The sequence below is a fragment of the Elgaria multicarinata genome, chromosome 5 (genome assembly GCF_023053635.1).
Source record: "Elgaria multicarinata webbii isolate HBS135686 ecotype San Diego chromosome 5, rElgMul1.1.pri, whole genome shotgun sequence".
In the NCBI taxonomy this organism is placed as follows: domain Eukaryota; kingdom Metazoa; phylum Chordata; class Lepidosauria; order Squamata; family Anguidae; genus Elgaria; species Elgaria multicarinata.
The window spans coordinates 65,634,344-65,661,753 of NC_086175.1; the positions used below are offsets into that span (position 1 = coordinate 65,634,344).

Genomic DNA, 27,410 nt, shown 5'->3' on the forward strand with positions numbered 1-27,410 from the left:
AAAACCACTGCCAGTCAGCGAAGACAATACTAGATACACCAAGAGCTAGATGCACCAATGGTCTGACTAGGTATAAGGCAGCTTCCTATGAGCATAAACAATTCCATCTCACCCCCACTCTACCCAATGTATGTATTTCCAAGTCATACATACTAAGGATGACTTTTATATAGATTTGAATGACTAAGGCACAACCCTACTCAAGAATTTGAAGGGTCAATAGCTGGCCCTTAATTAGAAACACCTGCCTTGAAAATATGTAACAACCTGATATCATAAGAGTGTTTCTAAACTTTTACATCCCAATCCTATGTATATAAATGTGCATATACATCTGCCTGTAAAGGCACCATAACATTCTTTGTGATTTTATGCTGACAGAACAGGAGGTACCTCTCATCTTTACCACATATTTTTGGTGTACCATATTTTAGGACTGAGCTTCCAGCTAAGGAGGTCTTAGATAAACCTAAGGTTTATCCCAGGATCGTCCCGGGGTCACCCCTGTTCATGTAAATGACACACAGGATATCCCGGGAGCAGGCAGGGATGATCCCGGGATAAACCTTAGGTGTAGCTAAGGCCTAAATCAAACATTGCAGATTTCCCTAATTTGGTGAATACACCTGAAAAACTATGCCATTGTACAAAATTAAGCACTGCTGGCAGTAGACTCCAGCATGACAACTACATTCATTTGCAGAACATTCATGCCCTCTATGAGTAAAATACTTTGGCCTCTAGATATGTTGTGCCCCAAATACAAGAAATTGAGTTTCAAAACTTTTTCTGCTCTTTTACCCTGCTTGATATATTACATATCACAAGCACTATTGAATATACTACTTATCGCAAGCACTACTAAATAAAGCAGTAGTTTTCAAACTTTGGCCTCAAGATATTTTGAGCCAATAAAATAGAAAAAATGTTTTTGAACTTGTTCAGTTTTTTTCCTGCTCTTTCACCCTGCTTAATATATATTGTAAGCATTGTTAAATATATTATATATCGCAAGAACTATTAAATAAAGCTGTGGTTTTCAAACTTACTGCTTTCAGGGAACTTCTCACATCGTTTTTTCTACTGAGGAGCCTTGGGCAGCTGTCATGGAATTGTGTTCTAGAGTGTTCCTTCAGTTCACGTGAGGCACTACCCAGGGTGCCAGGTGAACCTCACTATCAACCTGCATCAACCAAGCATGTGCCTTGGAACACAAAACACTCCCTTGCAACTCCAGATTTCAGGGGGCAAGCGGAAACATATCCGCCATTATAATGAGGAACCACTAATAAACTTTCAAGGAATCCTAGGGTCCCCAAGAACACAACTTTAAAACCACGATTTTAAAAACATTTAACTATTCTTACTCAACACAAGGTGTACTGCCAGTTTCTTATATATTATATATAATATTCTCTTCCCCGTACTTATTACGTTTCTTTTCATTCCCTGTGTATGAAGTGCCAGTGGTAATTTGGTGCAAGCATGCATCTTCTTATTTTCATTTAACTGTTAAATCACTTCTTCCAGGCACGAGAGGTGCGGAAAAAGACTTGCTGTCCTAGAACACTTAAAACTTCGTCCTTTTAGCTTTAGCAAGCCGCCAACCGGCTAAACTTAATATTACTATAATATATAGGTTGTGCACAAACCTTTTAAAAGCACATATTCTGCCTCTTTCTATAGTGCATAAATCATTATCTAAGAATTCTCCCAACGTGCTCTGAGTATTTGATAGTTTCTGATCTTAAAGGCTTTGGCATAATTTAGTGTGGGTTGTCCAGTTTGCTACAAGATAATGGCTACAGCAAAGACATTGACGACGCAGTTCATGGTTCGGTTTTCCCATCTGACTGTGCAAGTACCTACAATGGATTTAAGGAGAAAAAGTGGTCAGGCTCTCCAGTCTAATGACCAGAACTCATTTGCAAAAATGTCTCACAGAATACAACCCCTGTTAGAAACTGGCACACATTGATTTGGGGGCAGCCTTCTTACTAGGAAGTAAATGCCTTCGAACTCTTTAGGAGTTACTATTGAGTAAATATCTTTAGGATCAGGCTTAAAAGCACACCAGAGGCTGAATTCTGTTCATAAACTGAACTTAGATACTACATCTGTTAGTGACCATGTGACCTAGTCCAAGTTATCCAAACTTATTTAAAGGTTTCCCTACTCAGAGCCTCCCCTGTAGTACTTCTTATGCTAATTATAAGTGGAACGGGCTTCATTCTTAAAGCCACAGGCAACTCTGCTATCCTCTCCAACTACTTCTTGCACCAGAAAAGTCCCTAGGTGACCAACTCAAGCATCACAGAGCGTTTCTCCCCACTTGCATTGGTGACTGTCATCACCAAGTCACAAGGGGCAGCTCAGCACATCAGAACTGTTCGTTTTATTTTTATGTTTGCCTTTACATTTTCCTGTGATTTACCAGTTTAATTTGTAAGCTGCCTTGAGTTAGTTTTTATCGTAACAATGCCCAAATTAAATACAATTAATAAATACAACCAATGCATGTACATGACTTTCTCAACTCCTGCTTACTACTAAAAACAGAAGTCAGAGAAAACTTACATGTAATGTGTAGTTTGGCCGGAATTATCCTAATTTCAGGCAATACTCATTATACCCTGGTGGTTCTATTGAGGTTGCCAAGTCAAATAGCCTTTCAACTGCTACATAATGTTTCACAATAATAAGTGAAAAGGTGTTGCTATTTTCTTGATACAATTTATCTCGATTCTGTGGTTTTGCACTTACCATCAGTCGTAGTATCCCAAAAACATGAACTTGCTGTATGAAGACCAGCTCCACACTTCTGCATCACTGCACAGGTTACTGAAGGATGGAACAAAATACAATGCTCATTAATAAAGCAAGAAGCAGATACATTATTCAAGCCTGTAGATTTTCTTAATGAAAGTGTCATAGAAATGAAAGCAGTGAGTGATAGTTGGGGAGAGAGACAAGCCATAGTCATGCTGTGGCAGAGTATGTGTAAAGAACTCCCGCCTTTTCTCCAATATCTAATTCTGTTCAATTGTGCTATAATATTTAAGCTGCAAAGTGTAAGTTTTCTTCCTTAAATTCTCCTTTGTCCAAGAATATACGATCAATGAAATGCATTCCTCCTTCTTAAAATAAGCTGATCTGTACTGATGCAATAAGCTGATCTGTATTGATGAGTAAGCCATTACAGTTGGGTTTTAACATTATTTTAAACCAGTGGTTCCCAAACTTTTTCAGGTCACCGCCCACTTTGTTCCACAAACTCATGCCCAGTGCCCCCTACCCTACCCTATAAAAATCATTATTCAGAATAGCAGTTTTCAACGACCCACTAAGGAAGATAATAATAATAAAATTCAAAACAGTAACAATTTATTGAATATTTATTCAAAATCCAATTACATCTTTTCCCTCCCTCCCTCGGCAAGCCTGGGGCGGGTGCTTCCTACTTAAGGGGCTGCACTCCTTTGGATCCTGCTGGTCTGGGCGCCCGGGCTGAGCAGTGGCGGTGGCAGCCGGGTGCAGGAGCTGAGCTGAGGAGCTGAGAATGAAAAAGGGGCCACACTGCGCACGGCGCCTTTAAATGGGAGGCACCTGCCACAGGCTTGCCAAGGGAGGGAAAAGAGAGCGAACGCCTGTTTTGCAGCCAGTGTGGCAGGGCACACCAAGCAGGGTCTCTTCATTAGTGTTTTGGTGCTTTTGAAACATTTCAATTCACCGTTAAAAGGACTCTTCTTAAATGGTATTAATACATGTGGCTTGGGACCAAACTACCTTCTCCCATAAACATGTCCCTGAGTTTTAAGACCTTCTGGAGAGGCGCTTCTCAGAAAAGACCACCTTGAGCACCCCCTTTGCCTCTTAGCGCCCCCCTGCCGCTCCCTTGCCTCTTAACGCCCCCCTATGCAATCCCAACGCCCCCAAGGGGGCAGTACCGCCCACTTTGGGAACCATTGTTTTAAACTGATGTGTATTTTACTTTTGTTTCTATGTGTCTTGTTTCTTTGTAATGGCTTTTGCTACACAAATAAAATTTGTATTGCATTGTCCTTCTTAAAAAAGATGGAATGTTTCCTTTAGCATCTAGGCCTATGCAGAATCTGTTCAAAATGGACTGTCTGGTTAACCTTCTGATGTGGATGATAAGTAGCATTTTCTGGTACAGGTGAAAAATAGCTTCTGAGTAAAGAGATCTTCCTGGTAGTGTTCAAGTCCTTTCAAAACAATTACAACTGTATTGCACCTGGAAGGCACAGCAGTCAAGCAAGAGATAGGATGGAGTTACACTGTGAGAGTTGCTATACTTAAAGTAGACACATTTATAAGCTGCAATGCTATACTTTCTACCTGTGAGTCAGTCTTATCGAACTCAGTGAGACTTACTTCTGAGTAGACATTTATAGGCCTGCACTGTAAAGGGATAGTCAATAAAGTTTAGCTTTCCATCGGCCTACCACTGACCTGAACTTCTTGTCACTGGAGAATCTGGCACCCATGCTGGCTGGAAAGTATTCTTCTCTACAATGGCGAAATATCAGCCATACAAGTTTAGTGAGGTTCTTTACAACCTAGGTGTACCCTTTCTCCTGTTCCCAGTCTGATATCTTTGAGTCTGTCTGATGAAGTACATAGTTGCTTCTTTACAATTTAAATGAATTTTACATCCTAATCCTAAATCCATCTCTTAAAAGCAAGTCTCCTTGATACCACCTGAACGTATCTGTAGTTCTTTTTATTGACCCTGTTCAGACGACATGCTAACCCAAGGTGATTAAGCATTTTGAGCTAAACATTATGGCTTCGTGTGCTGTGTGAACCATTCCTAACCAACGTGGCTACATAACCACAGTTTAAACACACTCAAGAAATATTTGCTGCAAAAAGGTTAGCAGCTTAACCATGGGCCATTATTTTTTACAGATCGCAGTTTCCGAAAGCTGAAAATTGAGCTCCAGCCTCAAGATTTGAGTGCAGTATTTTTTCCACTGTGTCCCATTTTATTATAGTAAAAATCCATAATTAATCAGAGCAGTTATTAGATTGTAAGCCTATGCGGCAGGGTCTTGCTATTTACTGTGTGGTCTGTGCAGCACCATGTACATCGATGGTGCTATATAAATAAATAATAATAATAATAACAGTGCTGTAGTGCAGGGATAGGCAATAGGGCACCCTCCAAATGTTTTGGACTCCAACACCCATCAGCCCCAGCCAGCATGACCGGTCCAAGACATGAGGCAGATGCCAACCCTTGCTCTAGTGCAAGAGGGGAAGTGCATGGAACTTTGTTTATCATCTCTATGGTACTTCATTCTATCACATAAATGTAGACCCAGAATTAATTTCTCCCATCCATTACTTATATTTTGATTTAACCAAATATAGTAATAAAACTGTTTATACACATTGACTCTTACCAATGTACTTGTAGGTCTTCCCCAGTTTTACCAGATGTGTTAAAGATTGTTCTACTATAGCTGCAGTCCACTGATTGACATGTTCATGACTATAATCTGCCTTGCTCAGAACACCTTCAATGCACTGAAAATGAACAAAATGGTTTTTTTTAAAAAAATCTGAATAAATATATTAAATACTGACAGAAGTATAGATACAAACACATTTAATTCAGTCTCCGAACAGTTTGCAATGCAACTCAAGGTTCTCATTTGTCTCTCTTCCTAACTTGGAGCTCCTACATTGGGAAACATAAATCAGTTACTGTGAGATACCCATACTACTCCCCTCTCAGTGGTAAAAGTTAAGAAGCAAACTTTAATAGAAACAAACACAAAACAAAATCAGGTAATAATCTGAGTTTGTGTCCCAACATGACTAACATGTTCCGCTGTATTGGATATGCTGTTGTTAATGCTACAATTCTTAGCATTTCATAGTCTAGCTCCTTCCTATCTTTCCCCTCTCATCTCACACTATTGCCCCGCTCGTGCTCTTCGCTCCTCTAATGCCATGTTTCACGCCTGCCCAAGGGTCTCTACTTCCCTTGCTCGGCTTCGTCCATTTTCTTCCGCTGCCCCTTACGCCTGGAACGCTCTTCCAGAACATTTGAGAACTATAAGTTCAATCGCAGCTTTTAAAGCTCAGCTAAAAACTTTTTTTCCTAAAGCTTTTAAAACTTGATTTTGATCTGACTTTTTACTGTTAGTTTTACTCTACCCTGTGCCTGTTTGGTGCATTCTCTTCCCCTTCTTATTGTTTTATTATGATTTTATTAGAATGTAAGCCTATGCAGCAGGGTTTTGCTATTTTACTGTTTTACTCTGTACAGCACCCTGTACATTGATGGTGCTATATATATAAATAAATAAATAAATAATAATAATAGCATGCTGGGTAGCTACTATGCCAGGGATAATGCTAATGTAACATAGCTGCAGCCCTATTCAAAAACAAAAGCAGAGGCACATCACTACCACTGCAGAAACAAATCTTATTCAAGCTGAACTTTGCAGGATTACAACCTCAGCTTCTATTAAAAATGAACTGAGCAGAATTCAATGGAACATTTATTGCTATTTAGCACTGCAGTAGTATTAAGACATTTGCCTTGCATTTTAAGTCGCCTTTCTGTGAATGAAAGATTTCCTTCTATTCAAGGAAGGGACACTGATCCAGCAGAGCCTCCTACTGGTTAACTGGGAGAAGACAATTTTCACAGATTCACCCTTCTCCCTGTAGCTCCCAGCACCACATCCCATGTGGATCTAGAGGGTAGCCACCCTCAGTAGAAGATTTATGGAGGGCATGGGGTGGGGGCTAGGGTGAAAGGGGAATCAATAACAGCCCACCGTCTCTCAACAGGAATATCCCATGAGTAGAATTTGGCTCATGAAAGCATAATCCAATATTCAGTACAAATAGGTTAGTGTTTAGTGCATACTGAATGCATGTCTATTGAATTGAATGAGACTGACTCCCAGGTAAGTGTGCATAGGCTGCAACCTAACAATGCAATCCTATAACTCTAGATACAGAAGTAAGCCCCAGTGAATTCAATGAGACTTGCAGGTCAATGTGTATAGAACTGCAGTGGTGAAAGCTAATAGATGTAGAGCAAAGTTTTTAGATACAATTGGAGTGTGTTGTTATAAAGATTCAGAGACATAAATGAAATGTCATTGAGAAGCAATTAAAGGTTTCTGTACGTCCGCTGTGCTCCTATCTTACTATCCTTTTAGCAATGCATGTTACATTTTTGATAGCTATAATTTTTAACCATATGTAATTTTTAGCCATATGTAATTTTTATCATGTATAGTATAGCAAAATGTCAAGTTTGTATGTGTTGCAATGATCTGTGGATTGAGCAATAAACATATTGATTGACTAGAACTGCAGTGTAAATCTTTCAGAGATACACTTATCATTCCTACTTTTAGTATGGAAACAACACTCACCTCAAAATGCATTTTGGCAACAAAACCATAAATATACTAAAATGTATAACTTACATCTTTAATAATATTGTGGGCTTCTTCAGTGTTGAATGTCATCTATAATAAAAAATAGCATATTTTTAAACACTTCTGATACCTCCCTTCATAGAACTGAATTCTAGGGCAGTTTACAAAATAAAATTTAAATACAAACTATAAGCAAGAACATTACAGAATATCACACAGGTTTGGGAAGAAAAATAATGAATTGGGATAAATAACCTGCCTCACAAAAAGCAGAAATCTCCCAAATGCAATGTCAATGTATTAATAGGAGTCCTTCAGATGGGTGATTTTTTGTATGATCATCATGGTTTGCTCACTATTTTTCCTGTGTGTTTTACACAATGCTGTACCTCTTCCCCCTCTTTTCAAGTGTTATTTTGCTACAAGGAAAATGCAGTACTTTTTGGTCGTCATTCGAAGAAACTGCCGTCGTTTCCCCATGTAATCCTCCCATCGCGCTAATGCCTGCTGGAGTGCCCGGGTGTTGGGCGACGTCAGTACTGACATCTGACAAGGATGAGTTGGGAGTGTCTCCTCCTGCTCCTCCTCAGCTCCGTATTTCAGGAATGCCTAAGCAGATGGGCAACAGGGAGGGGGATGGTGGTTGCAACAGATGTGAACATGTGCAACATGTTTAATCCCTTCTCCCAGTGTACACTCAAACGAGAAAAGTTACTGATTGCTTTTACGGGGACAACACTGACTTGCACGTGTGCGGGGAGACAGTCTTCCAAAGACGCATACTTCTGAACTTGTGAGGAATCAGCGCTAAACAATGGGAAGGGGGTTGCTCTATTCTGCACATGCTGCTGGGAATTTTTTTAGCCCTTTTTATAGGAGAGAAGACTTATTACATTTCATGCCGAGAGAGGGGAGGGGCTATGCCAGACGGGTGGACAACCAATAACATTCTGCCAGGCTCCACCCACCTGTGAAAATGGCATATAGCATTATGAATAAAAAGAAAAACCGGCCATATAAAGACCCCATTTAAATCCTGAAAAAGAATCCAGAACAGGAAGAGGAGGTAAATTGCAGAATAAAACCTCTGTTTTAATACGCCTATAATTTCCATCAATTTTGCTGATGTCACCAGCTCATTAATTTGATGCATATTGCAGCTGCATAAAATCACAGTTGTTATATTTAACAGAAAAACAAATTACTTTTTAAATCTCCCAAATGCATAATTTCGCTACATTTTTTTAATTTTTTTTTTTTAAATCCACTATTTCTGATTGCATCCTGAAAATCACATTTCAGAATCCATGGCCTATATCCGATCTACCAAACCATATTACCCTAGGGAGTGGTCTTTATTTGAGGATTTGGTGGTATGACAAGAATTGGCCAATATTCTGCGATTGTAGTAGATCTATCACGAGGTCACCGGAAATGTGACTAAAAGCCATGTGAATAAGCAGAACTAAGGAAGAAATCTGGGAGTCCCCTATGAGAAACTGCGGAATTGCTTCCACAAGAGTGTGAACTACAGCATTTAAAAAATAGAAGCTAAGTCCACGTTACATAGAATCAATTAGTTTTTGCTCCTGGACTGCAGGTGTATAAGAGAAAGGGCCAAAGCAGACATGGCTTTAAACCTGTCTAGCAGCTATGACTTTTCCCCATTTTTACTCTAGTCTAGGCGCAGGGGGCCCAATCTGGGTCCTACCAGCATATGGGGGTGGTTAACATCCAAGTTAGAGCTCTTGTGCCTTCTCTGGAATAAAGATGAAAAACAAAAAAGTTGCCAGAAACAAATTTAAAGCCTTATCTGATTAGCCCCACACAGGGCCAGGGCCAGACTATTTTGCGTCCTAGGCAAGGCGAGCTACTTGCACCCCCCACCCACCCAAAAAATTGCCAACATTGATTCAGCTGTTCAAGAAGAGTTTCTGAACTATTATATTTTCCTTTTATTGTGCTTTTTCTTAAAACAGCTAATTTGTATAAAACTGTGACTAATTTGTATAGTACTGTGCCCCTCTGAGGTCTGCACCCTAGGCGGCTGCCTAGTTGGCCTAATGGTAGCACTGGCCCTGGCCCCGGCCCCACACCAGCATGCGGGGTGGGTGGGACTTAGGCTGAAGCCTTCTCTGTGACACCATCACTTTCTACCTGCAATGTCTTGGCAGGGGAGCATTAAAACATGTTATTTCTCACACCTGCAACGTCTAGTGTTACTGCTGCTTCTCCATCAACAGCATTGTCACTTGATAATATCGCATGTATACAGTGGGCCTCAAACACTGGCATTTATTTATTTGTACTACATATATTCTCTTCGTTCCCCACTCCCTTAGTCTGGACGGATCAAACCTCACGATTTGAGCAGCACCGGTGATGGTGGACACCCCAAATAAACCCGTGAGTTGACCAGAGCTTGTGCTGGGAAAGTCGGGCTGAAAGCCACAGCCTCGTATTGTTGTATTAGGGGTGCCCTGTTTTCCCTGACTTTTAGAGGGGTGGTTGTCTGAACGTGAGTCAGCGCACATGCGCCTCAGAGGCCTTGCGACAGCCTCCCAGCACCGGGTGCTGTCGAGAGCATTGGACTACAACTCCCAGCATCCTCTAGCCATGTCGCAAGGCCGTGGCTGGCTGGAGGGTGCTGGGAAATGTAGTCCAACACATCTTGACGGCACCCGGTGTTTGCGTGGGAGGCTGCTTTACGAACACGGCTGGTGGCGGCCGCGGCCTCCGCTCAGACACTGACAGCGGGCGGATGGGAAGAAGAGACTCCGCTGCCGGCGGGGGGGATTCCGGGCCTTATTAATCATCCATTCAGCAAAAGCGCGCGGAAGCATGAAATCCACCCGCTCGGCCTGGGCTGAGCCCGAGGAAAAGCTGCAAGGAGGCTTCTTCCTTCCTTCCCGACGGGTGGAAGGGAACACGCAGGGGATTCCTGGGCAGCGCTGCTCGCCTGCTCGCTCCCTGACCGGGGAAAGCTCGTACTACCTCGTCGTTATGAGGGTGAAACTCCTCCATGGCCCCAGTAGTAGCTAGCAGCAGCTGCAGCAGCTTCCCTATTCCCGGCGCCGGCGGCCCTCGCCCTTGTATGAAGCTTAGCTCAGCAGCTCCACCTTCACTCGGCTCGGGGGCGGGATGGCGCCTCCTTCCGAAGCTCCCTCTGCTGGCTGAAAGGCTCCTCTTAGCTTTGGTGCCGCAGCTCAGCCTCAAAAGAATTCCTTCTTCAGGACCAAGGCTAAGCCCTGGAGCATTTTAAGTCACAATAAAGAAAATCTCCTCGGAGCATGTACAGAGTGACTTTCACCGCTTACCCGGCACACTCTTATGTTTGCTCAGAAGGAAGTGCCATTGATTTCAGTGAGGCTTATTTTCAGATAAGCGTGCTTATTTTCAGATAAGGATGGCAACCGTAAGTTTCTTTGGGTAGATGGTGTGGCTTTCAGAGCATAACTTTCAGCCGGACCTGAGCCACCCCACTTTTTAGAAGGGGTGTCACAGTCACTTGATTAAGCTGAGTAATCACGATGAATGTATAATGTCCGTATATATTTTCATATGGAGAAAAACAAAGGTTATGAAGAAAAACTCTGGCAAATTTATTTACAAACTTACCACACACAAACACACACACAAACACACACACATGAGATTGGGTTGGCCTAGCCCTGTAAACTGTCAAGATGGAAATCACTTGACATAATAAGGGCTTCTTGTGACCATTCTTGCTGTAGTCACCCATGGCAAGGACCTTCCTGCCTATCAAGTAATTGGTACTTTGCTAATAATAGAGAACTCTCTAAATGTCCCAGCAGCTTTGCATTAGGCATGTGAACTGGCAGTTATGCAAAAGCTAATTGAGCAAAACTGAACAGGAAAATACCTATTTTAGTGGAATTAAACATTAAGCTCTAGCCATAAGAATATAAAGTGCGTAAAGCAGCCCATGTAGCCTATTGTTAAGTTAGAACTGTTGTATATTTCATCCCATGATTGCCTACACATTAAATGTTTCTTTACCAAGTTGTTTATTCTATTGCATTTTTATTCAGTTTCTTTGCTTTTATCTAGAGCCTGTGTGAAACCTAATTTTACACTGAGTGTTCCTCTTTAATGTAAGTAGCTACAGTGATTTCTCCCATTTAAAAAGAGCTAAGAAATATTGCAGGGCAAGTCCTAGATTTTCTAAATCTGCACTCCATTTCTTGGACCTAAGTCCAGTTGATCATGATTTATGACATACAGTAAACCAAAGCCTGGGCTTACCAGGCAAAATACATAGTGCCAAGTAATAAATATTAGATAATACTAGTTGGTACAATAAGGGCGCAATTCTATGCATGTTGTAGGACTTTTTTCTGTCTATACATTGCACCCTTAAGATATATGGATGAGTCCTAATCTCCCACTTAGAAGGGAAAAATATACTTCTATGGACTTCAAGATTTTACTTATCCTTTCTTTTTCAGGTAGAAAGGAAGGTAGCTTTGCATGTGGAAAGAGAGACACCATGGCTAATTTTATCAATAGGTTTCTGTTTACAGCAGTAGTGAAAGGCAGCCATAGAAGTATGTTGGTAAAAGTAGTCACTAATGATATCCTGCTATCTGAATAGTGCTTCCCTCCACAGAGAAGGAAGCAAAGCCCCAAAGCGCAAATGCTAAGTTGTCCTAAAACAATTTAGAATTAGTTGACTCCTCCTGATCTCAGACTCTCTCATATCTGTTGTTACAGCATCAGTATTTTGAAGCAACAGAAGTAACACCTGTAAAGTTTCTCTCGTCAATGCAACAAAACAGCATAGCAACCTCCTTCAATCCCAAAAGTTGGCAAGCCAGGATTGTATTTTCCTATAACCATTTTTTCAGTCTTTGTTATCACCTCTGTTATCATCTGATATAGAGCCACTTGTCTGCAAGAAAATGACGCCTTGCTTACAGACTATGAAGAAACAGGCCAATTATACTTTCACTGCTTATTGGTCAGTCTGGATTCCCAAACTTTGTCCTCCTTCTTTACATGCATAGGCCATAATGGGCAGCCCTTTTCTTCATCTCTCCCCGCACCGATCCTTGAGTCCAGATGCCCCTTTCCCCTCCCCCGGTCCGGTCAGACCCGAATTCTTCTGCGTCCTCTCCAAGGGTAGAAACGCACCTTTTCTGTCTCCGCAGGTGACTTTCTTCGCTGGTCTCCTCTTGCCCGGGCTAGTGCCGCGCTTCCCAAGTCGGGCCAGCAGGAGGCGCTAAGGGATGGCGATCAGGAGCAGCAGCAGTGAGGAAAACGAGGCGAGCCCGAGCCAGGATAGGGCTCTGGTCTCCCGTAGGTTGCGTTGCGCACAGAGCCTTGCCGGCAGCAACACAGCAGTCTTTTCCCGCGCTCCAGCAGGAAAGCGCTCCCGGGCTCCGGCTGTGCTCATTGCGCGGGCGGCGGGGATGCTGCTTGAGCGGGAGGGAAAGCCGCCGCAACCCACTTCGAGACCCGCAGAGCGGTGTCAGCGGCAGTGAGGAAAAAGAAGGTGAGGCGAGGACTTGACGCTGAGGAGCGCTAGCTCAGTAGGCTGCTACGGCTGTGGCCACGCGAGCGAGCAAGCGCCGGCTGCCCGGGCGCTTGCGAAGGTACCGATGAGCCCAAGGCTGGGCGGCGGGAGTTGCCTGAGGGGCAGGTACTTCGCAGCGGCAGAGGCCGTCTCCTCGCCCAGCCCCGGGCTGCTTAGACCTGGCCTTTCCGAAGGCAGCGGGCAAGGAACGTGGCGGCGGCGGCAGCGCTTCCATTTTAGAGTTAGCGTTGCCTCGTCCTCCTCGAAGCGAAGGCGCAGCAGCGCGCTCTGCAAGGGGCGGCGAGAGCCAGGGGTAGCAATGCTCGTTGGAGCTGTCCTGCGCTGGCTGAGGGGGAATGTAGTCTTCCAAGCGTCGTATCCTTCGAAGGCTGGGAAGAAGTTGTTGGCTGTTCTGCAACCCTAACCCATAAAAGCGAAGTTCGCTCCAGTTGGTTCCGGTTTGAAAGAGAGAAGGGGCTGTGTGGGGACTGGATAGAGGAGAATACTCTGATATCAGCAATAGAAGCGAGCAAAACGGGTCTGAAAGGAGAAGGCTGTAGCTGAGTGGGAGAGCAGAGCACCTGGCTTTGCAGACAGAAGGTCCCCGTTCAATACAGGGGAGGCTGGCGGCTCCGATTTCGGTGGGGCTGTAAACTATTCCGGGTTCCAGTCAGAACCAGCTAGAGCTCTAAAGCAGCTATACAAAGTGCTGGACCTATTTTGGGGATAGGGTTCAGTATTTTGGCTAGCTTTAGAGTTCTGGCTGGTTCTGAAACCCAGAATGGATTCACAGTCCCACTGAAATCAGAGTCGCCAGCCTCCACTAGTTCAATCCCCGGCATCTCCTGGTAGAGCTGGAAATATGCCTGCCTGAAATCCTGGAGAGCTGCGGCCAGTCAGTATTGACAATACTGGGCTACATGGAGCAATGGTCTGGCAGTTTCCTACGTTCCTATGATTTTTCTTTTTATTTATTTATTTATTTATTTATTACATTTTTATATTGCTCAATAGCCAAGGCTCTCTGGGCAGTTTACTATTAAAACCATAGCATATAAGACTAAATTTAAAACTTCAAAAGTTAAAAAATACCATATAAAACCAAAATAAGTTATAGTCCAGGGAAAGCCTGTCTGAAAATATACATTTTCAGGACGTGTTTAAGAGATGTTACATTTTCCGCCTCCCAAACTGCAAAAGGGAGGGGTTTCCAGATGGTGGGTGCTGCTACAAAGCTTCTTCCATATTTGTGTAGCATGTCCCAACAGTTACAATGATTTTGTCCTCTTCTCCATCCTCCCTAGGTCTTGCTGGGCTCTCTCGTAAGTCCTCTGTAGTTAAAAAAAAAATATGCTGCTGGCTTCCTGCAGAGCACCTGCTCTCTACTTGTGAAATGCTGGAGTTTGGATTGTGGCTGATGAAGATGGGGGCGGTTGGAGTAGAGTTGGCTGTATTGTCCCTTCTATTCTGTACAGTTGTAGCAATCAGTATGTTCTAGCATGTGGGTTGTATTTATTGAATGGGTTACTGAAAATTATAGAGAACTCAATAAATTATTTTTCTGTTTTCAGATTAATGAGGTGAGTGTATACAGCTGTCCAGCTGCATCTTGAAGACCTCTAGTGAGGGAAGTCATGGGCTCTCCCACACTAGAGGCCTTCAAGATGCAACTGGACAGCCATCTGTCAAGGATGCTTTAGGGTGGATTCCTGCATTGAGCAGGGGGTTGGACTTGATGGCCTTATAGGCCCCTTCCAACTCTACTGTTATATGCTACTATGAGACCATGTATTTACAATAAGGAAATCTGCAGAGTGGAGTCTGATAGCCAAGTGTCCATTTCTACTAGCCAGTTGTGAAGTCCAGTCCAAGCAAGATAGTGCAATGATATTACATGACCTTAGCAACATAGATACTGCTGGAAATGATGAAATTCATAGTACAATCCTTTGCAGATCTCATCAGAAGTAGGGCCTATTGAATGCAATGGTGCTTACTCCCAGGTAAGCGTGAAAAGGGTTGTAGCCTCAGGTTTTATGTAGGCTGGGGTTTTTGGTTACTTTTAACTTAAGATTCATTCCACTGCATTTGACAGGATTTTTTTTCCCTTTGAAATTTTTAAGATAGTTATTCCCTACCCCCATCCCAATTGAACACACTGAAATATGTGTGTCCAAATATTAAACAACATTGTTTTTTGTACAACTACAAAATGTGGAACAGTATGGAATTTGGCTAGTAAGATATTAATTTACTGTCAAATTCTTAGAAAATATAAATTAAGAACGGCAGCTTTTCAAGAAGAAATCCTGTGGCACATTAAAAACTAAACTCAGTTTGTTGGGTTTCAAATCCTGATCCTGGGTTAAAAGCCCAATCTTCATTAGACTGCAGGTGTGCACAACTGATTTACATGTTAGCAATGCACATTTAGATCATTGCTCCCCAATGGAGAAAGGGGAGAACCACTGGGTAAGAACAAGGGATTAGTTATGGATGGATAGGTACAAAACTGGATAAAGGTCGATTAGAAAGATGCTCTGATACAAATTGAGGGAGAAGGGGTGTGATGTGAGATAAGGGAGGTTGAGAATAGCTTTACTGTACAAACAAAGTGGAACAGCAAAGAAATCTCGAAGTGGAAGAGTTCATTGGGATGTAGTGAAGATTATACAAGTCTCTCCAGGGATTTTTTTGGATACAAATTGTGAAGAAATTTAGTTTATATAAGTAAACTTCTAATTCACTTGGAGAGTCCCATGTTGATGCCTTATTGCTCTTTCAAGGCTGAGTTTTTCAAATTTTCTCTCCCATTATTCATAAAAGCAATAGAATATATTCATGACTTGGATGAAATCTTGCAATTCCTTCAAATTTGTTTTTGAGAACAGAGCTGCTTCAGTTATGCCCAAGGCCATTTTGCGTTTTGATGGCAGACCACAGAGGCATTGGTAGGCACTTGAAAGATTCAGGCCCCAGCTCCATATGACACTAAAATCTGCATACTATAATTTTATTTATTTATTTATTACATTTCTATACCACCCAATAGCTGGAGCTCTCTGGGCAGTTCACAAAAATTTAGAAATAATTACTAGGATTTATTTAAATTTTACAGGAGTCAAAGTCAGCCAATTAACTTCTCATCCAGATCTTCTCAAATAAAATACATGATTCAATTAGTTGCACTCTTTCTCAGATTCATCCCAAACTAATGGGGAAAAAGTGTCGTCGTCATCCCAAGCTTAAATGTCATAGAAGGGAAGAGGGGATTTTTTGGGAGGGGGCAGCTTATTGCAGCATGTGGGAAGGGGAGAAAGAACTCTTCCCTCTCCAGCAGCAAACTTCCTTGAAAATTACCCCCTGTATGGCAATTAAACTGAGGAGGAAAAAACCCTTTTCATTGGCATCAATAGACACTCAGGGCTCTGTGGCATAAATTTGAGGCCACAGCCCCTTGGGCCTGGGCCTGGAAATGACCCTGACAGACCACCATACCATATCATAAACTGTTCATGAAACTCCCCAAATTGCTGTTCAAGAAACACAAATTTCAAAACTTACTTGGGCTCATGCAACTAGTTACGCAGTTGATCATGTCTATGCAGGTGTGCCAAGGCATTATTAAAGCTCAGTGTGATTTCACTTACAGATTTGAACAGGAGGGTGGAAGAAACTATTAGTTGCAAAGAAGCTACAGTTAGTAGTCTAATTCTATGTATGTTTACTAGGAAGTGTCCAACTGTGTCCAGTGGTGCTGGATTACAGCCTAAAGGATACAGTAAACTTGTATTAAGCAACTGATATATATTTGTATGAGTAACTTCACTGGGATCTTGATTGCATGGATAACCTTCTATTATCAAACCATATTTCCATTCACTGGTTTGCCTTTATTCTCCTAGATTCCAGTTCATAGTATGTTAGATGGCTGCAATGAACTGGACATTGGGGTTGCCGAGTGTTTGTTGATATTGCTTAAGCAGGTTTGTATCTTCCAGTTTTTGAAGAATATGGGGGAAAGGCAGAGAAGTGAAAAGTAGTTTATTTAAGAGATATACTGCCAGCAACATCCATTCCTGTTTGAATTCTTTTGAACAAAGAAGGCTACATGGAGTCAGAGAACTGCAGTCCAGAGAGTGATGTAAGCAGAGAGCATGAGTCACAGTGTCTGAAGAGGACGAAGATAAACCTCTTCACCGGTGATCTCTGGACAAAATTCAGAGCTTGTATAAGCAAGGAATAGATCTGATTTAAGTTTTGCAATAATGAATATAGATTTGACTCTGATCTTGGGTATATAATATTATTTATTTATAGTTTTTCTATGTTTCTTTTCTGAAGCCAATAAAAGCAGTTTGCAAAAATAAATAAATAAATCAGGAGATAAAACAACCAAATAAAAACATAATAAATCACTAAAAAGCAGTATCCATTCATGAAGTTTACTAAGGAATTAAAATAGCTAGAATGTAAAAGGAAAGAAGACAGTAGAGGAGAAAAGCTGCAACTCAAACCAGCCACTTAAGTGTTACAACATAGTTTTGAAAATAATAATAGGATGTTGCAAGTGTTTTAATACTAGCGTCCAAAATTGAGATGATATTAAAGGGAATCCTGACAACTTAAGAAATTTATGGACTTATTAGCTCCCTAGTTAATTTACAGAATTACAAGTTGAGAAGGAGCTTTAGCAGTGATCGGAAAGTTAAGTCCTATCACCTTTCTTTGTTCCAAGAAGTATTCTCCCGTTAGACCAGGGGTATAGAACCTCAGGCCTGCAGTCCCAAGCTGACCCCCAAGGGTTTCCCAGATGGCCACGCTCCCTCCAGCTTTTATAATCGCAATTCTAAAAAGTTGAAATGCCTCTCCCAAGGCTTTGTTTAAAGGTAGCAAGAACGTTAAATTAAAATATGCTGGCACTTTTGGCCCGGCCAAGCCCTGGAATGCAAGCCCCAAAAGCATGACCTTAGACCATGCAGCCCTGCCCTGCTGTAGTTACATAGTTACTCACTCATGGCCCTTTTTCTATGGGAAAAGTTCTTCCAGGATTGGTGTTGGTGAGCGAGACGCATCTTGTGCATCTTGTGCAATCGACCTGTGCATTAGAGAGAAACAAAGTCTTTGGCAATGATAGGGTACATCTACACCAAGCAGGATATTCCACAGTGAAAGCTGTATGAAAATGGTATATATAAGGCAGGGGGCACACTAGTGCTTTATAGCAGTATTGAAGTGCACTGACAACTTTTGGGGCCCATGGACACATACCATATACTGCTTTCATACCACTTTCATAGTGTTATATCCTGCTTGGTGTAGATGTGTCATGGGCCCCAACAGTTGTCAGTGCACTTCAATACCGCTATAAAGCAGTAGTGTGGCTCCTGCCTTTTATATACTGCTTTCATAGTGGAATATCCTGCTTGGTGTAGCTGAGCCCCTAGTTTGGAACAGAAGAGCCCCATCATCCAACAAGCCCAAATCAGAGTTCATTTCTTAAGTTTCTAGTAGTTAAAACATCTGGAGCAAAAATAGCATTAGTCCTATTCCTTACCCAGTTCCTGTGGGATTTTCTTTTTCCTTTAGGGAACTATAGCATTCAAGGCAAAAGGATGAAACACTCTTTGGTATACTTCATCAGGTTATTGTATACTTCATCAAGTTGCTCTTCACCATTCACAACTTCCTCCTCACTGCCATTTTGTGAATTTAAAAAAATGTTTAGGGGTGACAGTTCACTTGCATTGTTACTCTAGCAATTAGTGTTTATTGGGCCTTTAAGTCAAAAACATCACCATCTCTTTCTTCACCAGCAATCTCTCTTCATGAACTGTAGGCTTTTCTTTTACTTTTTAATTTGATATGCTCCTTTTTTTCCAGTGCTGAAGCACACATCTCCCCTGATTATTATTTTAAAAGAGTAGAAAGCAGTGCTGCTGTAGCAACCAATTCATGATTAGTGGAGTGGATATAGCAGTAATGTCTTTAAATGGGAGTTATAAAAATGAAGGTTGCAATCCTGCAGGATAAATACGTGGCTGATGGAGCCCTCTGAATATCCAACACCTGGCCAGCAAGGTGGAGAAACAGTAGTGGCTTTTATTCAGTCTTGTAACTTCTCCAAAAAGCCTTTTGTGTTAGATGGGCTCAAAGTAAGAGACCCATTTAATGTGCTTACCTTGCTAGAAGTGGGGATAGTATTTGGGAGGCCTTTGGATCCAGAGGATCCATAACCTCTCTTTACCCTACCCATCAGCTCTGCCCCTTCCCTTCCTCCTCTTCCCATGGCTGGTGTTCAGACCTCAACAGAGGAAACCTCTGCAGAGCTTTCTGTAGCAGCTGAGAGGGTCAGCAGTGAATTCCCCACTTGGATCTCTCCATTCAAGGTCATAGCTCTTTCTGTGGTTCCAGAGGGGGGAATCCTCAGCATCCTGTGGTCCCTCAGATGCCATCTAGGGACCATAGGGTTGGTCTCTAAAGCTCAAATGACACTTTACATGGGGGTTCTCCACATTTAGCAAAAATCCTGCACCTTTACTGGGGCTTTGTCTTCCGGAGTCTTTGTGGGTTTAACAATTGGTTTTTGCTAGTTCCTCTACTTATGTTTCAATTATACCACCAGCAGACGGTTCTGTTTTATAGCACAATTTTAATCTATTACCATATTTTGGGGTTTTTATAAAATGGCGGATTGCTGCTTGAAAATGGCAGTAGAGGCATCGGATGTTGATGACATCATGAAAAGGACCCGCAAACATCCATGAGTGACCAATTACAAGTGTGCAATAAATTGCTTGTGTGGTGAATCTCATGCAAATGCAAGTAACTGGGAGCCCTGTGGTGATTCTTGTAAATAAGAAAACTTTGGAAGGGGGTAAGGCTGGGGTAACTGTCCTTAACTTTTTTCCCCATCCATCAAATTACTCTACACTAAACGAAAAATACATTCTTAGGAAGTACTCACTTACAAATAGCCTTGAACCAATGTGTATTCCTGTTTAATAGTCTTCTCTGTCCAGGAGAATTCTGCGCAAAGAGTTGAATAACTGCAGTCTAAAGGATGAGGTAAGCAGAGAGCATGAGTCATGAAGATTGATTAGGAAGAAGATAATACTCTTGGTGGTTTCTGAAAAAACAGAGCTGGTACAAGGAAGTCATAGCTCTGAGTTTCAATTGACGATGATAGATGACTTTGTATGGCTGATTTTGGTTGTGGCACTTTGCACTCTTCCCTTTTCACATTCCAATAAATGTGAAAAGAAGTGTGAAGAACAACTGCGGCCAGAATCAGCCATCTGGACCAGTAGGAAGATGTGTGTGCACATCTGTGTATAGCGGGGCGCAATGGGATGATTAACCCTCTCCCTGCTTCCAGTGAAGGTTGGTGGCTCTGATGTCAGTAGGGCAATGAATCCTCTCCGGGTTTCAGTCAGAAGCACTAGGTGTTTCACACCTTGGATAGCTCCTTTAGAGTTCTATTTGATTCTGACTGAAACCCGGAGTGGATTCACAACCCCACTGACCTTGGAGCCACCAGCCTCTACAGCCTGCTTCCTATTTCTCTGCACCAAATCACCTCATGAGCTGTGATGGAGTGTATAACATACTTAATTTCTTATCAGTCATAAATCCTAAAGGGGGGGAAGTCAACATGCATAAATATTTCTAAATAGCTCTACGCTGATGTTACTATGCTACGCTGGCCCTAAGGTTTAAGCTTGCTACACTGAGAAAGACTCGCATGCAAACTTCCAGTTACACAGTTAGATATGTTTTGGACATACATTTCCAACTTTATGAAGCCAGGAATGAGTGTTGGGCTTGCAAGCTCTTTCCTTGCCTTTCCCATTGTATCCTTCCCCTTACACACCAGTTGCAATGAGAGAAAAGCATCTGATTCTGTCTTAGTATCTTTGTTGATCAACACTGAACCAGTGTTCCCCTTTTGGATATAATTGGGAGCTCTGGTTTAAAACAAGCCAGTAGTTCTATGCTGATGCCTCTGTGCAAGGGGTAGGAAGGAGAGTGTAGCCTTGAGACTTGCTCTGAACTTCATGAACTTATGAAGGTTAACATGTATGTCTGAAATGAACCACAGTTTCCCTGGATGGAGCAGGTACCTATTTAAAGAAGGTCAAGAACTCTCTCTTTTTGAGAAGATATTAAGCTTCTGTGGTGTTGGACTTATTAGTTTTCCAGGAACGTTGATGTAATTTAAGTTCCTGATTAAGGATCAGTCAATTTAAACAAGCCTCTTACAATGACAGCACTTTGAAGCCAGGATTCACTTAATAGTGAGTTCAAAGGAGCCCTTAACACAGATCACTTATAACTAGGGATGTGCTCCGCTTCTAATCGAACTGGCGAATTAGAAGTGGAGCGGGGTGCTTCGCCTCCCCTTAAGGCGGAGGCGAAGAGGATTGGGGGGCCGGCAGAGCGTGGCGAAGAGGATCGAGGTGAAGGCGGATCCTTCGCCTCAATCCGGAGCTCTGCCGGAAAGGTAAGTGGGGTTTACCGGGCCCTGCCGCTGTCACTGTCGCCCATGTGGCGACAGCGGCAGGGCCCGGTAAACCCCCCCTCCTCTCCCTTACCTGCCTCCATCTGCGGTCCCTCGGCTTCGTCAATTGAGCCCGCGGTTCAACCAGGAAGTCTGGGCCGCACCGCGGGCTCAATTGAAGAAGCCGACGGACCTTGGATGGAGGCAGGTAAGGCCCCCCTCCCCCTTGGTCCCTTACTGGGCTCTGCCGCCATCGCCGCACAGGCGGCAACGGTGGCAGGGCCCGGTAACCCCCCCCCGCCCTCCTCTCCCTTACCTGCCTCCATCCGCGGTCTGTCGGCTTCGTCAATTGAGCCCGCGGTTCAACCAGGAAGTCTGGGCCGCACCCAGACTTCCTGGTTGAACCGCGGGCTCAATTGAAGAAGCCGACGGACCGCGGACGGAGGCAGGTAAGGCCCCCCTCCCCCTTGGTCCCTTACTGGGCTCTGCCGCCGTCGCCGCATGGGCGGCGACGGCGGCAGGGCCTGTTAAACCCCACCCACCCTCCTCTCCTGGCCTTACCTGGCACCACTCCCCTCCACTGCGGAGCTCCGATTCGGAGCCGGAGCTCCGCGGCGAAGAGGAGCGGAGCATGGGCGGAGCGGCGTGGAGCAGAGTGGGCCGATCCGAAATTTTCGGATCGGCCCACGGGGCGGAACGGGGGGTCCGTGCACACCCGTACTTATAACGTTAAAGCTAAGGCAGAATCCATTCATCTTTGCTACCTTGTTCACCTGGGACAGGGAAAACTAAGCTTTGCTCCCTGTTGTGTGTCATTCTTCATTTCATTCAGGGGTTATCTCAGGCTTATTTCAGCTAGAGAAAAAATGTTTTCCATAGATAATCACACATTCAAACTAAAATGCAGAACTCTATGTTCCCATAGTTCGAATACCTTCAAATATTTTGTTTGCAGTGAATTAATTAAGCAACACTTATCAAGCTCTCTACTGGGTTTTATTAGTCTGATTAAAAATAGATGCCATTATTTTATAGGAGATAGTTTATATGGGATGTATCTTAATAAGTTAAAGGATCTATTTATATGGAAATTTGTTCTTAACCAATTGAGAAACTGAAATGGTTTGGCCTGTGGTCCTCTCCATCATTGAAATCCATGTGCATCAACATAAGAGAACAGTTGTTCAAGTTGCTGAACAGATGGTACATTAACCTGGTAAAGCTCAATAGATCTTGACCTAGTATTGATCATGACCTAATATATGTATTAACAACTGGGGAGGGGATAAAGAATGAGGTTTAATGCATATATCTATTACTAATCCATGATAGGTTTGAAAGGGGATAAACCATCGAGTTCAACAGTAGCGTGTCTGAGTAGTATGATTCTGATTAATATTACTAGACATATTAAAGTGGAACTCAGATGCTCATATGTGGGAACAGTGTCTCCAGAAACTTCAGCTGGAAGATCATTCTATTTGAAAGCAGTCCATCTGTCATCCAGATCTTTGTGTAATTTTACTATTAACACTTGCAGAACAGTGCTACAATACAGCAAACTGGAGATAAAGCCTAATTAAAAAGCAAACAAGAATACTATTAGGATCTTGTAGTACATCAGTGAGAGGTATCTGATCACAAGAAGGAAATAATTTTCTGAGCCCTTCTGAATGCGTTGAGGTGTTTGCAAACTTTTTACTTTTAATTTTTCCTGTGCAAATTTCCCATTTCACTGCCCTGCATTTTGCATAATTTTTGCAATCTCGCTCTGTAACTCACATGTACATCTGAAGTTAACAGTGAAACCCATTAGAGGGAAAATGAGAAAAGTGGCTGGCAATTGTAGGAGAGCACTTTGGAGCACATGTGCTTACTTCAGTGTAACGTGAAGCAGACTTTAAAAAGAAAAGGTTTTCGCTAGTAAGGAAAGCACCAGAATTACATGTGTTCTCTTAGTGAGAACTAGGCCTACATTGGGCTGCAAGACATTGTGCATATAATGAAAAACAACAAAAGTCTGGATATAAGGGTATGCCTTTTTTCCCTTCAAAACAATGAGACATATAAACCTAATGTTTACAGTTCAGGTGGAATTTCTTATCTAGTGAAGCTTATGATATGTGTAAAAGGGAATTTCACTTATAGACAAATAATATTTTTGTATTAACAAATTTTTCAGGAAATCATGGATTTTAGTGAAGTAAAGTTGTAGTAAAATTCTGGGGATTGTAGTGAAGCCAGAAAATGGATTTAACGGGTTTTGAGTGTCTTTCTTTACCACTATCATATTTTAACACTGTCCTATGCTGAAAGTGTCCACAGTGTTGGAACAATATTATCTGAATCACAATGTGATTCATTACAGGCTCCTGTTTGCATATTTTGTGTGGGGGGGCCATTTGAGTGTGCCTGGATTTACAAAGGGCACTCCAAATATACCCCTTACATTTTCCCCCTTTATCTCTAAAGGTATGATTTTCTCATCTAAAGAAGTAGACCTGATTTCCACATGTTATCTATACCCAACCCACGCCATTTAATAATGAAAAGAAGACTACACAGATGTATAGCACAATAATTTCTTATTAATAGCCTAATCACAAATTTGAAAGCATTTATATGAAAGTTTTTAAAAGGTCATATTGAGCATGTAGACATGCTACTGAATAATTTAAATCTAATAAACACTGTGCAGAGACATGATTCATTAGCATTAGCCTGACACACTTAAAGGCCAATAATCCCAGAAAAATAACATGTTATTCTTTCTTGCCTGATATTAAACAGCCAGACAATAATAAGTGGACACTGATGTGGCAGGAAGTGTGCCATTCTTTTCATCCATGATGTGTTTCTGGCATTTAAAGAGAGCTGCACTTTTTAAATTCTTCATCATAAAGATAAGACTGCCAGCTTAAAAGTGGGTTATTGAAAGGGACATTCCAGCATCACAGGCAGAGTTGTAGGAAGAGAAGTGAAACAGTTTAAATACACCATAGCAACAGTTTAGATACTTGATCAAGGCCAGTAAAAGCACCTTTTCAGGCAATTATTTTCACATACTTGAATGGGCATTTTGAATGCCTAGGATTCATTCTCTTTAACCTTTCAAAATAGTGTATTCTTCAGGTGGGTACTAGATGTCATTGATCTTTTGTATAGTCATCTGTATAAGGGTCAATATTTTTAGACTGTGGGATTACAATGTTTTAAACGCTGCAGTTTAATATATTCATGGGGGGATAATGGTTGATGGTTTGACCTTTTCCCAAGGAGACTGCAGCTTGTTCACATATTAAATACTTTGTAATACTGTAATACCTATATCTGGCCAACTCAAAGGTCTAATAAAGGTAAAGGTGGTCAAATATAGATCTAATAAAGGTACTATGGTGATAATGAATTTTGGAAATTTTCTTTTGGAATTTTTGTTTTGGTCAACACAGCTCCCTTTGCTTTCTATAATGTTGGTAGCTGATGATTCTAAGAGGATGGTGCAAGTATGGTTGAGTTCTTTTCAAGTAGTTTCACTTTTTGGCATGAAAAAGAAAATTAGCATGTAGAGAAGGGAAATTTCCTTTGTTTCAGAGTTCATCAAAGAGACCGTGGCAGTTTGACTATTTCGGCTGGCAGTGGGAATAACAGAGCTGCTTCAAAATTTGGAGCAGAGCAGTCCCTCAACAGAGTTTGGCTTTGAATTTCAAAGCAAAGCAGAGCCGCTCCACACAGCCCTACTATATACACCAGTTGCTTGGGAACATGGGTGGGAGGGCGCTGTTGTAGTCATGTCCTGCTTGTGGGTTACTAGTTGACAGCTGGTTGGCCACTGTGTGAACAGAGTGCTGGACTAGATGGACCCTGATCCAGCATGGCACTTTTTATGTTCTTAGGGGCTATTTAGGGTGCAGTCCTATGGGCTGCGCCCTCACTGCTTGGAAGCCCCTGAACTTGGAGGCTTCCAAGATTCCTGTGCTCTGCCAGGCTGAAGCCAGCAGCGCGGCAGGAGCCGCGGAGGTGATCTTTAACTCCCTAATCTCCAATCTCCTTTATTTTTGTTAGATGGGCTTTTCAGCCTGTCTAGTGTAAAGGAAGAAAGGAGGCTGGAGGAGGCTCAGGATAAATTATATTGTGGCCTCTCCGGTCTCCCCCTCTCACCGCCCAGCAGAATGCCCACTTTTCCCTCTCGGGGATTGATTTTCTGTCCTTGGAGAGGCAGCTGGGGCGGTTCTTTCCATGCTAGCTGAGCGGGGCCAGGGGGCAGATCTCTGTCTCCCTCTTCCAAGGTCAGAGTGTTGTCTCCAACTTCGGAAGGGGTTTTCCAAGCTTTCCCATGACATGTCTGAAAATAGTGAGGAATTTTGAAATGAGATATATTTTGATTATTTAATTTTGTGGTATTGTAAGCCACTTTGGGCAAGATACACTGAGAAAGCAGCATATACATTAACAAAGCAATCTGAACTTAGCCCACTGGGCATGGGTGGGGGTTATTTCTAATTCCGTTACATTGGTGGAGGATAAAGATACACTAGCAAACTTAATCAACAGTATCACAGTATCATTATCAAAATCCTGGGGCATGGCAAGGGGAGGGAAAAGGATGTTAGTTGGATTTGTATGTTCTCTCACGGTTTAGTCTTGTCCTCAAAGGTGGCAAATAAATATAGTTTAAGTTAAAACACTTGGAATTGAAGTTTGGAGGGCTTAAAATTTCTGCTCACCCCACCCCATAGCCACAAGGAAGGATAGGATTCTAGTTAATCTATAGCAAGTCATAGCACATCACCAGGAGTATGTAAATCCTGTCCAGAGAACATAGATCACACTTATCAGTGCATGTGGCCAAGGGCTATATAGCTTTGTCTTCATGTAAGATCCCTCAAGTAGGAGTATTAGTGATGGGGCAATTGGAAAAATGGGGAGCGCTTTGCACAAATAGCAAAAGAAAAGGGAGATAAATAACCTAACCTTCTCAGAACCCTAATACATTCCTTGCCTTAGGACTCCAGTTCCCAACACTCACCAGGAATCCTAACTCTACTCCTACAGGCTGCAAGGGCAAAAAACCCTTTTACCTTGGTGACCTCTCATCTGTGTGCATCTTTGCGTTTAAAAACACACACACCTTTCTCTATGACTGGGGCAGAACTTTGTATTCAAATAAAATCTGCTGCTGCCATGTCTAGTTATCTCCTTATTTGTTGGATCACAGTAGTCTGGATTGCACATTACAAGCCTTGCTGAAAACAAGCCATGGTGGTTTGGCTAATTCCTCGCTAAGCCACGCTGTTGCTGACGACAGACTATCAGGCACTTGCCAGCTTGCCATGGTTTGTTTCTGTCTTCCCACCTGCTCCCAGCACATATCCTAGAGAGCTTTGCAACACAACTTGTCTATACTTCTGCTGAGTTGAAATTCTCTCTCCCCACGATCTTGCTTTGCGAAGCACCTGCATTCACACACACACACACAGACAGCTGGAGGAGTTAAAAAGAAAAAAAAGCTTTGGAATGAAAACAGGAGGGGAAAGTTTAAATCCCCCCTCTCAAATTGCCATGGTCCTGAATTGGGGCTGGACACACTTACCCAGAGGTAAATCAATTATGCATATACATTGAAGTTCTAACTTGGCTCACAAGGGGAGAAAGGTGGTCACTGTCAAACGAAAAACCGAGCTGGAGGAGGAGGGGGCACTGTAAGGAGTGGTTGGGTTTTTTGCTATTCTGACTATGCATCTCTGTAGCCTTTTCAAACGAGCCATGCAGAACCCATGCCGCCAGATTCACACATCACAACAAGACATCCTGAAAACAACCCAACCTGAACAGCCCATGGGTTCTCAAGTGTGGTTTGTGAGTGGTTAAGCGATCATGCTGGGTTCAAACAAAACAACAAGCAACTCTGAAACATAACTGGGTGACAACCCACTGT

General features: G+C 42.5%; 1 protein-coding gene across 1 annotated transcript; it reads right to left on the bottom strand.

The window, feature by feature from the left end:
- Positions 1-564: 564 nt before the first annotated feature.
- Positions 565-10,536, bottom strand: DYNLT3 (dynein light chain Tctex-type 3). Its single transcript, XM_063127547.1, has 5 exons — positions 10,431-10,536; positions 7,485-7,526; positions 5,430-5,553; positions 2,764-2,841; positions 565-1,865 (listed from the first exon to the last, which is right to left on the bottom strand). Exons 1-5 carry the CDS (start codon positions 10,458-10,460, stop codon positions 1,789-1,791), a joined length of 351 nt encoding a protein of 116 aa, XP_062983617.1. The 5' UTR covers positions 10,461-10,536; the 3' UTR covers positions 565-1,788.
- Positions 10,537-27,410: the final 16,874 nt, after the last annotated feature.

Bases quoted from the DNA above. Each gene is read 5' to 3' on its own strand.
- DYNLT3 (XM_063127547.1), bottom strand. From the start codon at position 10,460: ATGGAGGAGTTTCACCCTCATAACGACGAG. The intron at 7,527-10,430 runs GTAGTACGAGCT...TTTTTATTATAG, and splicing joins TTCACCCTCATAACGACGAG to ATGACATTCAACACTGAAGA. The intron at 5,554-7,484 runs GTAAGTTATACA...GTTCATTTTCAG, and splicing joins CCCACAATATTATTAAAGAT to TGCATTGAAGGTGTTCTGAG.